The 12806-nt window shown below is 33.6% G+C and overlaps 1 protein-coding gene across 11 annotated transcripts in view; it reads right to left on the reverse strand.

The window, feature by feature from the left end:
- Positions 1-12806, reverse strand: part of TANC2 (tetratricopeptide repeat, ankyrin repeat and coiled-coil containing 2) — a 304309-nt gene that overhangs the window by 108776 nt on the left and 182727 nt on the right. For all 11 annotated transcript variants that reach the window (XM_064495693.1, XM_064495689.1, XM_064495696.1 and 8 more), the window contains one exon: positions 7479-7742. In XM_064495693.1, coding sequence (XP_064351763.1) covers positions 7479-7742 — 264 coding nt within the window. The remainder of the gene's footprint in view (positions 1-7478; positions 7743-12806) is intronic.

The following is a 12806-nucleotide window of genomic DNA, read 5'->3' on the forward strand; positions in this document are numbered from 1 at the left end:
AAATCAACAGTAAAAAATTTTATATAAAAAGAAAATGCTTTTTAAAAGTAAGCCCATAAAATCTATGCCATTAAAAAGTCTTATCTTAGAGAAGGGAGAGGGAAGTGGAAAAAGGGAGCATATATTTTTCAGAGATTTCATCAGCTTGGAACAGCTGATTCATTTATAGAACATTTAACTGACATACTTTTTGAATTTAATACACAAGTGGGCAGAAAAAAATCCAGCAGACAACATTTGGTACAAAACATTCCAGAGGCAACTCTATATTACAGAGTTTGAAACCAGTATAAATTGTTTCTTCTTATATCAGTTGCCACTCATGCAAACAAATTTTAGTAGCACAATTGCCATTCTGACTGACCCAAGCCTGAAATGACACTTTATGTTTGCTACAGCCTGGGCAAGCAGCCATTCTGCTGTCCTTTACACCCATGATTCATAAAACCAACTTTCTGACTGCTAAAAAATCCATTTCTGATGGTTTTTTTTTGGGGGGGGGAGGTATAAAATCTTTATTACAGTTTCTGATTGGATTCATTTAAATCCCCCAGGATTCCCATTTTGCATTTACCTGATTCTTAAGATCCTTTTCTCAGGAAAATGTGCAGCTCCAAACATTAACAAGTAGATGGTGAGAATTATATTTTAACTGAATTCTGTTAGTACTTTTCCCTGATAGATTCTTCATTTTCACACAAAGTACTGAGGACAGCTGCTGCAAGCGAACATTTCCTGTTTCCCATATCCCTCCAATTCACTGCCAATATCATTTTAAGACATCAAGGATAACCACAGATAGCCTACTCTGGTAATTTCTGCCATGCAACCACAAGTCCACAAGGGTTCTCTACTTCTTTCCAACACAACATGCTTAAAATTTCATATGCAACCATGATTTACATTTTGAAAACAATAAAAGACAACTGAGCTGCTCCAGGAAAACCCCAAATCTTAATGCTAGATTGCCAAAACTCACCTTTAATGACTTCATCATTCAAGTAATTCATCATTCAGAAATTTTTATGTTTTCAGTAAATAGTACTATCTTCATATGTGGTATATGGAGCTTTTAATTGATACATTAACAATAGACTTCACTTGTTTAAGAGTCTATGTTTCTAAAGGTATGCAGCTAAATCTAATCGATCAATATATTTATATATTAATTAGACTTCTATTTGAGTAGTTAATAAGAAGTATATGACTGTTTAAAAATTTCATTACATATATTTCTTCCATTTATGTTGCAGTGAGTTAAAAGCTCAGAAAATATTTAAAAATAATAAATCACCATAAATATTTTCATATGTGCTGACTCCATTCCCTGCAAATGAAAGTGTTATAAAAGCCACACGTCCTTTCTATTCTTTTAAAAATCAAGGATCTTACGGAATAACATAAACAGTTTTATTCTGTAGAGCGCAATCCAGCAGCAGCCTCAAGGACTTTACATAGTTCCTTCACAATTTCCCGGTCCTGACAGATGGTGCCCCTTACAGATACCAACGAGTTCAGGCTAAAGAGGATACTTCCTTCCCCTAAGTGGGCAGAAGTCTCTAACACAGCAAGGACCATTTATACAACTAATCCACCAGATTTTTTCCAAACTGATGTAAATTGTATTTTCATATTATCAGTTAACATTATTTGGTCTCTAAAATAATAATTCTATTATTCATACTGAGATAAAGTTTAAAAAAGAAGGGAAACTTAAAAGTTGGATTTAAACAAAGCCTTTTATTATTGGCATTCATCACCAACTTCCTTGCACCTCGCTGCCAGACACTGTTCATATGCTTAGAACAATTCAGTAAGTAAAAACATACTTATTTTTTTCCCTTTTTTCAAGCTCAGCTCATATTTGAAATCCTCAATTATTCCTATTTATCAAGAAGATCTGAATATTTGATTTTCTTCCAGTTTGGGGACCCACTTTTATGTATACACTAGAAAGTAAAGGAAAATATGTGTATCGAGAACTCAAATGAGGAGAGGACCCTCCTGAACTAATACAACTTATTTTAAAAACTGATTTAGATAACTAATCGCTTAAACTACCAAAGGTTGTGGTCTTATCAAATATTTACACACATTATACAGTTAGCATATACAACAAATTCTTACAACTCAATAACAGGAAGACAAACAACCCATAAAAAATGCACAAAAGATTTGAATAGATATTTCATCAAAGAAGATAAATAGTTAATAAGCTCAACATCATTAGTCATGAGGAAAACGCAAATTAAAACCACAAGACAGCATTTCACATCTGCTAGAATAACCATGATAAGAGGTAAGACAACAAATGGTAGAGAGGAGGTGGAGAATCAGGAATCCCCAGTCACTGTGGGTGGTGCAGCTACTTTGGAAAACAGTTCGGCAGTTTCTTAAAAAGCTAAACACAAATTTATCCTATGATCCAGCAATTCCAATCCTAGGTATCTATTCAAGATAAAAAAAAAAAAGGAAATATATGTCCAAAGACGTGCACAAGAATGTTCATAGCAGCAGCAGTCACAATAGCTAAAAAATGGGAAAAAATCTAAGTGTCCACCAACTGGTGAATTGACAGATAAAATGAGGTACAGATATACAATGGAATACATTTTGCAATAAAAAGGAACAAACTTTTGATATATGCTATGTCATAGATGAACCTCAAAAACATTATGCTAAGTGAAAGAAGCCAGATACAAGAGACCCACATATTGTATGATTCCATTTACATGAGATGCCTAGAAAAAGTAAACCTACAGAGATAGTAAGTAGGTAAGTGGTTGCCCAGGGCTGGGGCTGGGGATGAAATTGACATTAGACAGACATGAGAGATTTTATTGGGATGATGAAAACTGATTTGGTTGTGTAACTTGGTAAATATACTAAAAATTACTGAATTGGGTGACTAACTTGAAATGGGTACACTTTATGATATGTAAAATATAGCTGAATACACTTGTTTAAAAAAAAGGATAAAGAAAATTCACAGAGAGACTGCTGCTTCAGAACTTTACCTAGGCTACTACTAAACTAAGGTGGCAATTAGAATAATTTCTGGTCAATTTGGGTACTGATTCTAGGTTTATGCTCTCAGTAAGTGGCACACTTTAAGTAAATTATCCATTTGTTGAAGTTACTAGGTTATTTTTAATCAACAGTTTAAAAATAGGTATTTCTTCAAAGATCTAGTTGTGTCACCTGGGACTGCTATTTCTAAACCAAAGGCAAGGCAAAACCCCTGTGAAGACAAGAATCTATATGTATACTTTATACATTTTTAAGTGGAGATATGATTTACATAAAGTACATAAATCTTAAGTGTTTAGCTTAATAAAATTTATGTATGTATATGCCCATGCAACCACCATTCAGATCAAGATATTGAAGTCTTCCTTAATTGATTTTCTTAACAAAGGGTAACCACTGATTTAGTTCTTCACCACAGAAGAGCCATAGTTTTGTCTGTTTTTCTCAACTCTATATAAATATACCTGCTCCATATAGTATGCACTCTATGATGTCGCCTATAGCAGTAGTACATTCTTCTTCATTGTTGTATACAATTCATCTAGTCTGTTGATGGACATCTGGATTGTTTTTAGCTTTTGGGTATTATGAATAAAACTGACATGAACATTCTTATATTTGTCTTTTGGTGAATATAAGGACTTATTTTTGAAGGCCATTCTATGTAGGAGCGGAACTGCTAGGTTTTAGGTAACATGCATATACAGCTTTATACACCTTAAACAGATACTGCCAAGCAGCTTTATAAAGTGGAAGTACCAGTATATTAATATACTCTCATTAGCAAAGTATGACAGTTACAATTGCATCACATCCTTACTAGCACTTGGTATTGCCACTCGTAATTTTGTGGGCATGGGTATTTCATTGTCAAGAACTGTGAAGGATCTGATATTTTATCCTACTTCTAAGCTAACAAGTCTGGATGCTGGAAGAAGACATGTGAAATCTAGGTCAGAGATGAAAGACTGTTTATCAGAGGAATAACAGTCGCCAGAGAATCAACATTTGTGCCAGTTATCTGAGCCCCAAATTCTACAGAGCAATACAAAGAGGGCTGGTGATACCTGCACATGTAGATGGTTGCATTGCAAGAGGCACTCTGTGCCTACAGATTAGTTTGCATTTTCCAGGATCTTATATAAATGGGATCATATTGTATGTACTCTTTTTTAATCTGGCTTCTTTCAGCATAGCTATTTTGAGATTCATACATGTTGTTGCAATATCAATAGCCTGTTCTTTTTATTGCTGGGTGGTGTTTACTATAAGGATCTGTTTAATTTACCCATTTACCTGTTGATGGACATTTGGGATACTGACAATTTGTAGCCATTACAAATAAAGCTGCTATGATCCTTTGTGTACATCTATGTAAGAACATATGCTTTCATTTCTTGTGTATAAATCCTATTGATTTTTTGACCTCACGTGTCTCTTACATATATTATAATCATATGTAAATATATAATGTATATTACATTTACTATATGATAATGTATGTATATTAAGAATTGTAATATTAAACTTTCACTAAGCAGAGAGGGGAGAGTGTCTTTTCCTTTTCACTTTGTATTTTTTTGTTCAAATTTGAATTTTTATTTTATATGTTACATAATATATATAAATCTTTAATTTCTTATATGAATCTTTAATTTCCAGAATATATCAGCAGGGATCACTGGGCAAGGAGATTATGGCTCACTTTTTTGGTTTTGCTTTCTTCTTTGTATCTCTCTGTATTAAAAAAAAATCTAATAAATGTTATTATTTAAGGTAAAAAAGAAGAAAGCCTTCCAAGTACTCTCTCAAATCTACTGATACAGCCTGGTAATTCACTCACTGTAGTCCAGGACAATACCAGAAGCTTCTAACTATTTTCTCTAACTCCAGGCTATCCTTCAGTCTGTCCTATAAGGATGGATACATACAGTCATTCCTTTGAACTGCAAATTTGATAATACGGCTCCTGCTTAAATTCCTCACCATCAACAAAGTAAACCCAACACTTATCAGTACATAAGGTCCTTGGTATCCCTTTCAACGTCATTTTCTACCATTCCTTCCAGGTACCCCAGGTTCTAGCCATGCATAAATACCAATTATATGCCAAGTTCTTTGACTTCCTGGTGCCTCCTTCCTCTTTGTTATCTTAGTCCTTCCTATGAATTCATATTTGTCCTTCTCTGTGATGTCTTCTATTCTCCTCTACTCGACTTTCTCTTTCTGTATTTAGGTGCTTCCTCTTCTGTGTTCCTAGGGTACTTTAGAAATTACTGTATTATAGCATTTATCACATTGTAGCTGAGTACATTATAGAAACAACAATGGAAGTCCATAAGAACTCCTTCCTATAAGTCTCCATAAAATTCTTATGTTATTATTTGCATCAGTCACTGCTCAAATGGATATGCAAAAACTTACTGAAATACACCTCTAGACACGATATGTTGATGCCCACAGGCAGTAAAGTTACTAAATGGGAGTTTGCAAAGAGTATGCCATGAGAGGTAGTTTAGAAGCCTGAAAAAAATCACAAATTGAACAATAATTCCCTAAAAGTTGACCACAATTTAAAATATTTTATTAAGTAACTAGCATATCAGCATTTACAAGATAAAATTCTAAATGAACTAAAATCTTACAATCCATGTAATGGAAGAATGTACTCTTCACCTGATAAAATGTTGCTTGCTTTGTAAAGGTTTTTAAAAAACATATTTCAAATTATATTTTTACTTGGTATAGAAACCTGGTTTCCAAATTTCTATACAGTAAATTTCTTCAGTATCTATTACTTAGACAGATACTGAAGAAGACCTTCAGTGGTAACACTGATGTTCTGACAGCTGCCTTATGACAATTTCTGGAAAACAATAGTTATAGAAAACTTTAGAGACAGTGAGGGATGTATTGTATCTGGCTAATTAGTCCTGGACGACTTTTTGTAAAATCTAAAGTTACTATTTGCATAGAGCAAAATTATGCATCTCTACATTTATGCTCAAGAAGGGCAAAGTATTTTATAATCTCTTCAGGGAACTAAAAAGAGAGTAATAGAAGCTTATACCTTTGTTTCCTACTAAGTGCTCAGTGCCCTTCTCAAATAACAGAGTCAGAATTCTCTTAGAAATCACTGCAGCTTAGTTAAGAAGTAAGCTGGGATGTATCATTCAAGTTGGTGGCTATATTTCCCATTTTTATGTAAGCAAGGATTAAATGCTTCTCTTCTGGATAGACTGAATTTGCCTAGCAATTTCTCATAAGTTATCATATTCCAGATTCTAATATGACATCATGGCTGGGGATCAACATATTTAAACATATTTAAAAGAAGCTAGGAGAGAAAATTTTCTATCCTTACATAAAAGTAAATAATCTTGAAAAATTAATATTAAAGTTTTCTACAATTACTGATCTTCCATTTGAGCTTTTCTCCCCAATAATCACATCTGACGACAGAAGCTGATGGTCTCCCAGAGGGTGGAACAAAGAGTAACAGTTTAGAAAAGGTGCAAAAGGGAAACAGGAAAGGCAAGAAACATCACACTATCATCTGCATAACATACATAACATAAATAATTACATTTGGAAAATAGGAGCTCTTGACTACAAGTATTCTGTAATCTTGTGTCAGTGAGATAAACCTATCCAGGCACTCATTAGGCAAGTAAGAAAAACAAATACAACTTTGATTTTGTAGCACAGACAAAGTCCAGATGATGATGCATTCTGAAAGTGTCAGAATACCCAACTGTTCTACAAAAGTCCTGGTCTCAATTATTAAACAGTAACTTGGCTGTATAAAAAATATCCCCTGACATTAATTCTGAACAGCTGCTAAAGAACAATGGCTCCATATTTCAACCGTCAAACCTTCTGTATCATTCCCTTATGACTGAGAGTTTCAGTTACTCTTCAGCAGTGTAGGTACCTGGTAAATCTACTATAAGATACCAGGGTATTATGTAAATATTGAGCTCTTGGAATGGGGAAGTTGAACTCTTACCTGCCTGTCACTCTCTCAAACTATGAATAACGATTTCTGATAACACAAATTCTACTGAAATATGTATCAATTTAAATTTTTAATTTAATTTAAATTTAAATATCAATTTAGTTTTTAAAAACTAAAATCTCGAACTGAAATCTTTTCGAAGAATTCTGATGTGAGAAATGACTTTTAACAGTTTGACCATATACTTTATAGGTTCTGTTCCTGATTTTATGTGTGTTTTTATAAATTTTGGAAGCAGAACTGAACACTTAGGGAACACGAGCCTTTCCAAGGTTCAAAAAGATACGCACATGTATATTACCCAAACACAAAAGAATAGCTTAGTCAAAGAAGATGAATAGAAAACATAAATACTGTGAGAGCAGAATTTATCTTCATTTCAATATATATGCCAATGAAATGGTGATCAAAAAAAAAACAAAAAACTTACCTGCTACTGAATTTGGCCGTGGCATAAGATACAGAGGAATAGACTGTACTGATTGCGATAAAACTGTTTCCAAATTCCTCTCTGGGATCTTATTCAGACTATAAGTGGAAGCCGTCATGTTTTCATCTACGCGATATAAACAGGAATCCATGCTGGATTTTTGAGACTGCCAAGGTTTTAGGTTTCCTCCAGATCCTAATTCCTTACTGCTTTCCCCAACGTATTTTGTACGTTCCATGTTTTCAGAATAGCTTGTCAATGTAGCTGAAAAAAAAGAGTAATGAATTAAAAAAGAAAACCAAGCTTAAGAGATTAATCTGTTCACTACAATCTAAATTCATGACTAGATAACAGGAATATTAATAATGTTATTTTTAAAAATTTACTAATGATCATTTTGTCTCCACCATGAAGTTTAAATAATTGAAACCAAAATATAACTCTCTCACATATTTTCTCTGTCATATATTTACTTTAACAATTCTATTTAAATGAACTAAACAAACTAACACATCAGTGCTAAAGGACCTACAACTAGGGCCTATCAGTGCTAAAAACTTCAGGATTTCATCAAAAGGGGATTTATATACTTTTCATGGATTGCTGGAGAGCCCCAGAGGTCTCAAAAAGGTCTTTACAGTCTTTTTATCTTATATTTTTTTCTCATTTAAGTTATTTCCTGGCCCTTTATATGTAACAAAGAATTAGAAAAAATAAACAGTCCCTGGGTAGAAGCTAATACAGGAGAAAGAATCTGTCCAAATAAGGAAACAATAAGCAGCCTTATCGTATAGCTGCCCTCTCCTCTGTAGCTCTAGTCCTACTCCAGTAAACTAAGCATGTATGTTTAGTCCCTTAATGAAATCAAACAAAAACTGAAAGGGCTTCTAGAATTTTATCTTGTCTTACCACTAATTATAAACAGGAAAATTTTCATCGCTCCTATAAATAGAAGAATTTTTAAAAAATCAAAATCTAGATTATAAAAATCTCAGCAATAATTAAAAAACAAGAACAAAAGATGTCATCTCAGCAGAGTTTTTACGTTAGTTCATATTCTCTTCTTACATTTTAAATGTACCTATTGTTAAAAGGGGAGACCCAAGTTCATGAGGTAATTTCCATGATCCTTTTTTGTGAGGTTTTTCTCTTTGGAAGTTTAAATGGTGTTCTGGACCTTGTAGTAACAAGGGAAGAAGATGAATTACACAGGAAGACACCCTGGTTGCCTTCCAGCCTTGATGCTCTTTAACATGTCCTCCTTGCATCTGAGAATTAAGTGCTCCCAATGGGTCTTTGTGTCCTCACCAATATTAGGGAGCCCAGTTCTGCGGCAACATCTCCCTGTCAACTCCACCTGAGGGGGCAGTCATCACTCGGCTTCTCAAAGATGCCAGTGCTCTCCACCCCTACTCAGTCATGAACTATTCTTTTTATATATTGTGCCTGTTATCCTTCTTACATATTGCTGGATTCAGTTTGTTCATGAGAGACACTGGTCTGTACTTTATGTTTCATGTCGTGTCTTTTGTTTGGTCTTTGGGTAATGTTGCCCTCATAAAGGGTTCCTTTCACTTCAGCGTACTGGAGCAGTTTGTGAGGAAATGGTATTACGTTTCCCTTAAATGTTTGGCAGAATTAACTGTCAAGGCATCTGATCTAGGAGTTTTCCTTGTGGGAAAGTTTTAAACAACAAATTCAATTTATATTTAATAGCTTTAAAGCTATTCAAGTTCTCTCTCCTTGAATAAGCTTTTTTTTGTGTATATATGTTTTTATTAAAGTATAGTCAGTTTACAATGTTGTGTCAATTTCTGGTGTGCAGCAAAATGCTTCAGTCACACATGAACATACATATATTCTTTTTCACCATAAGTTACTACAGATATTGAATATAGTTCACTGTGCTATACAATATGAACTTGTTACAAGTTCCCTGAATGAACTTTTAGTAGTTTATTTCAAGGAATCTGTCCTCCACTTAAAATGTCAAATTTATTGGCATAAAGTTGTTCATGGCATTCCTTTATTATCCTTTTAATGTCTGTGAGGTCTCCAGTGATGTCCCTCTCTCACTTCTGACTTTGGAAATTTGTATTTTCTTTTTGTTCTGATTAATGTGGCTATAGGTTTATCAATCCTACTGATTTTCTTAAAGGACCAGCTTTCAGTTTCATTGATTTTTCTCTCATTTCCTATTTCACTGATTTCTGTTCTTTATTACTTCCTACTTTCTATTTACTTTGTTTTGAATTTCTTCTTTTTCCAGTTTAAGTGGTAATTTAGTTCACTGATTTAATAACTTTCTTTTTTCTAAAATAAGCATCTAATACTATAAATTTCCTTTTAGGCACATCTTTAGCTGCATCCCACCAATTTTGATGTTTTGTTTTCACTATCATTCAATTTAAAACATTTTCTAATTTCCACTGTGATTTTTTTGACCTAAGGGTCATTTAGAAATGTTGCTACTTAATTTCCAAGTTTTTCTGAAATTTCCTGGTATTTTTCTATTATTAGTTTCCACTTTAATCATACTGCAGACAGAGAATACTCAAACCATACAGTTTGTGTATGGTTTGAGCCCACTTAAATTCACTGAGACTTGTTTTATGGCCAAGAATGTGCTCTGTCTTTGTGAACCTTCTATGTGCACCTAAAAAGAATCTCTGGTCTTTGGTGGACTAACCTATAAATAACAATTAGGTCAAGCTGGTTGATATAATTGTTCAGGTCTTCTATATGTTAACTGATTTCCTACTGGTTCTATGAACTACTGAGAGATGAGTGCTGAAATCATTGACTATGTGCGTGGATTATTCCCATTATGAAGCTCTGTTATCAGGTGCATAAACATTCAGGATTGTTATTTCCTCTTGATTAAATGATCCATATATCATTAAGAAATGACCTTCCTCTACAGGTCATCATTCTTTGTTATGAAATCTATTTTGGTCACACCAAATCATCATTCTTTTGTTGGGGGGGGGGGATTAGGTTTATTTATTTATTTATTTTTAGAGGCGGTACTGGGGATCGAACCCAGGGCCTCGTGCATGCTAAGCCTGCGATCTACCACTTGAGCTATACCCTGCCCTCCCATTATTCTTGTATGTGGTCAAAGCTACTCATTTTAATTAAAAATTCATTTCATATGTTCCCAATGAATTTTTATGGATTATAGAGCATATTTTATAATTTCTAAATGTGTTCAATGATAGTATACAGGTGTATATATTTTATGTGTATGTATTAGTGTGTGTTCTTTTTAAATAGATGGATGCTCCTTATCCTAATTTCTGGAAAATGTCTCATTACTTGAAATTGTATTTAAACATTTTCCTTCCAGTAAAATCTGACTGAAGTATAATTTCATCTGGTATAAAGATGTGGTGATTTATCTGGTTTTGTAATTCTTAGAAGCTTGGAGTTCACACAGCTGTTAGGGTCAGTATACTGAAAGCCAGAGAATGCAAACTCTTGTTTCCCAGAGCATGTAAAATGTCTGTTATTTAACTCTTTGCCTTTTTGTGTGTGTGTGTGTGTGTGTGTGGTGTATACAAGCAGTTTATACCCTTAGGCCCCAAATCAGCATTGGCTAGTTACTTGTACCTGTGTGGTCTTACCCTGCTATATATCTCAGAAATATATTCCTTTTCTCCAGATAAACCCTCAGCACATTCAGTAGATTCCAAACACTACACTTTTAAAGGTCTGAGAAGGTAGTAATGGGTTTCACTGTTTTCAATATTTCAAATGACTTATAAATAATAATGTGTTTACTGGTGACTAGTTTACTAAAACATCAAGCGTTTATAAACTTAGCTGGAATTATATCAAGGGTGACAACACTAGTTACCTCATGGCAGATATATATGTTTGATAAACTAAAAATGAGAAATAAACTACTAAATAATGAATAGAGTAGTGCTGAAATTTTTTTTATAAATAAGGGATCTATCAACAAAAATTATGAACGTCTTCATTGGCAGTGAAAAAGGTTTGAGAAATTTTGAATTAATTCATTAATTCACTAAGATAGAATTATTCAGTGGCCCTATTTTATTATTTATTTATTTATTATATACTCTATTTTATTATTTAAACAATAAATTTATAATATGGAAGGGCATCCATGGCCATGATATTTAAAAGCAAAGACAAAGAAGATCCCAGTTTTCCAATGTGAGAATAGTACTGATGTCATTTTATACTACAATTCTACAATCTGCACAAACCAAACTTGATATCAAAAAGTTCATTTATTTTTCAATAATGAAACCCAAAGGTATTCCTTGCCCATTTTCACTAGAGAGAAATGTGCCTAGTCCCCAGCACACAGTATATGTTCAACAAACATTTGTTGAAAGAATGAACAAATTAATTTTATTGGATGCTTAATTCACAGAAAGAGTGAAAACATACAATTCACATAATATGCCAGAAGGAAAATTCTCTGGGTAACCATTCCCATTTAGGAATTTTGTGCCTTTTTTCCCATGGATGCTTTTCAGAACATGGTGACTTTTAGTTAATTCCATTCACCTAATCTATCCAATAAATTTTTATTGAGCAATTAGTGTCAGAATACAGTGGTAAACAAGACCAGTCCTAAACCCAGAAGGTTCTTAACTCCAGTAGAAGGACACTTCTGTCACAAAGCAGATCATACATAGAAAAAATGAAGAATGACAAAATGAAAAGCTATTTTTAATAACAGCATGCTAATATCTGCATATTATTCAATTTTATGGATGGCTCCTATCTTACTCAACCATTCCTCTATGGTGAGATCTTACCATATAATTTAAAGTCATCAAGGTGTATGATGCATCAGAGACTGCAATGATATTTTGACTCATGTAGTTACTAAAAGTTTCAAAAGTCTAAATAAAGCCCATGCAGACTACATGTCAGGTAAGCTGGCCCACATGAATTAAGCACCCATATGTGCAAAGTTTCTATGAATGGAGTTGAGGAGGAAGGCATGGCCCATCATTGAAAAATATACATATTTGTTTTCCACTAGACCTACTCTACCTCTATTTTACTTTGCTAGACCTAGTCATTCCCAAGACTAGTGGGAAAATACTGAGTTGTAAGTAACTAAAGAGATTTTTCTGAGACTTTTTCCATTTTCCTTCCCTGATGTAAAAAAAAAAAATTGCTAACTCAGTATAAAGAACTGCTTACATGGCATTTCTGTTTATATTGCCATATAGGCCAGGAAGAGATAACAGAAAAGAGGAAGGAGGAATTACAGGCTTATAGATAGGCTTATTGTGAATAAAATTAACTCCATATATTTAAAAACAGTTTTACTGAGGT

This window comes from Camelus dromedarius, chromosome 16 (genome assembly GCF_036321535.1).
Source record: "Camelus dromedarius isolate mCamDro1 chromosome 16, mCamDro1.pat, whole genome shotgun sequence".
Taxonomy (NCBI): domain Eukaryota; kingdom Metazoa; phylum Chordata; class Mammalia; order Artiodactyla; family Camelidae; genus Camelus; species Camelus dromedarius.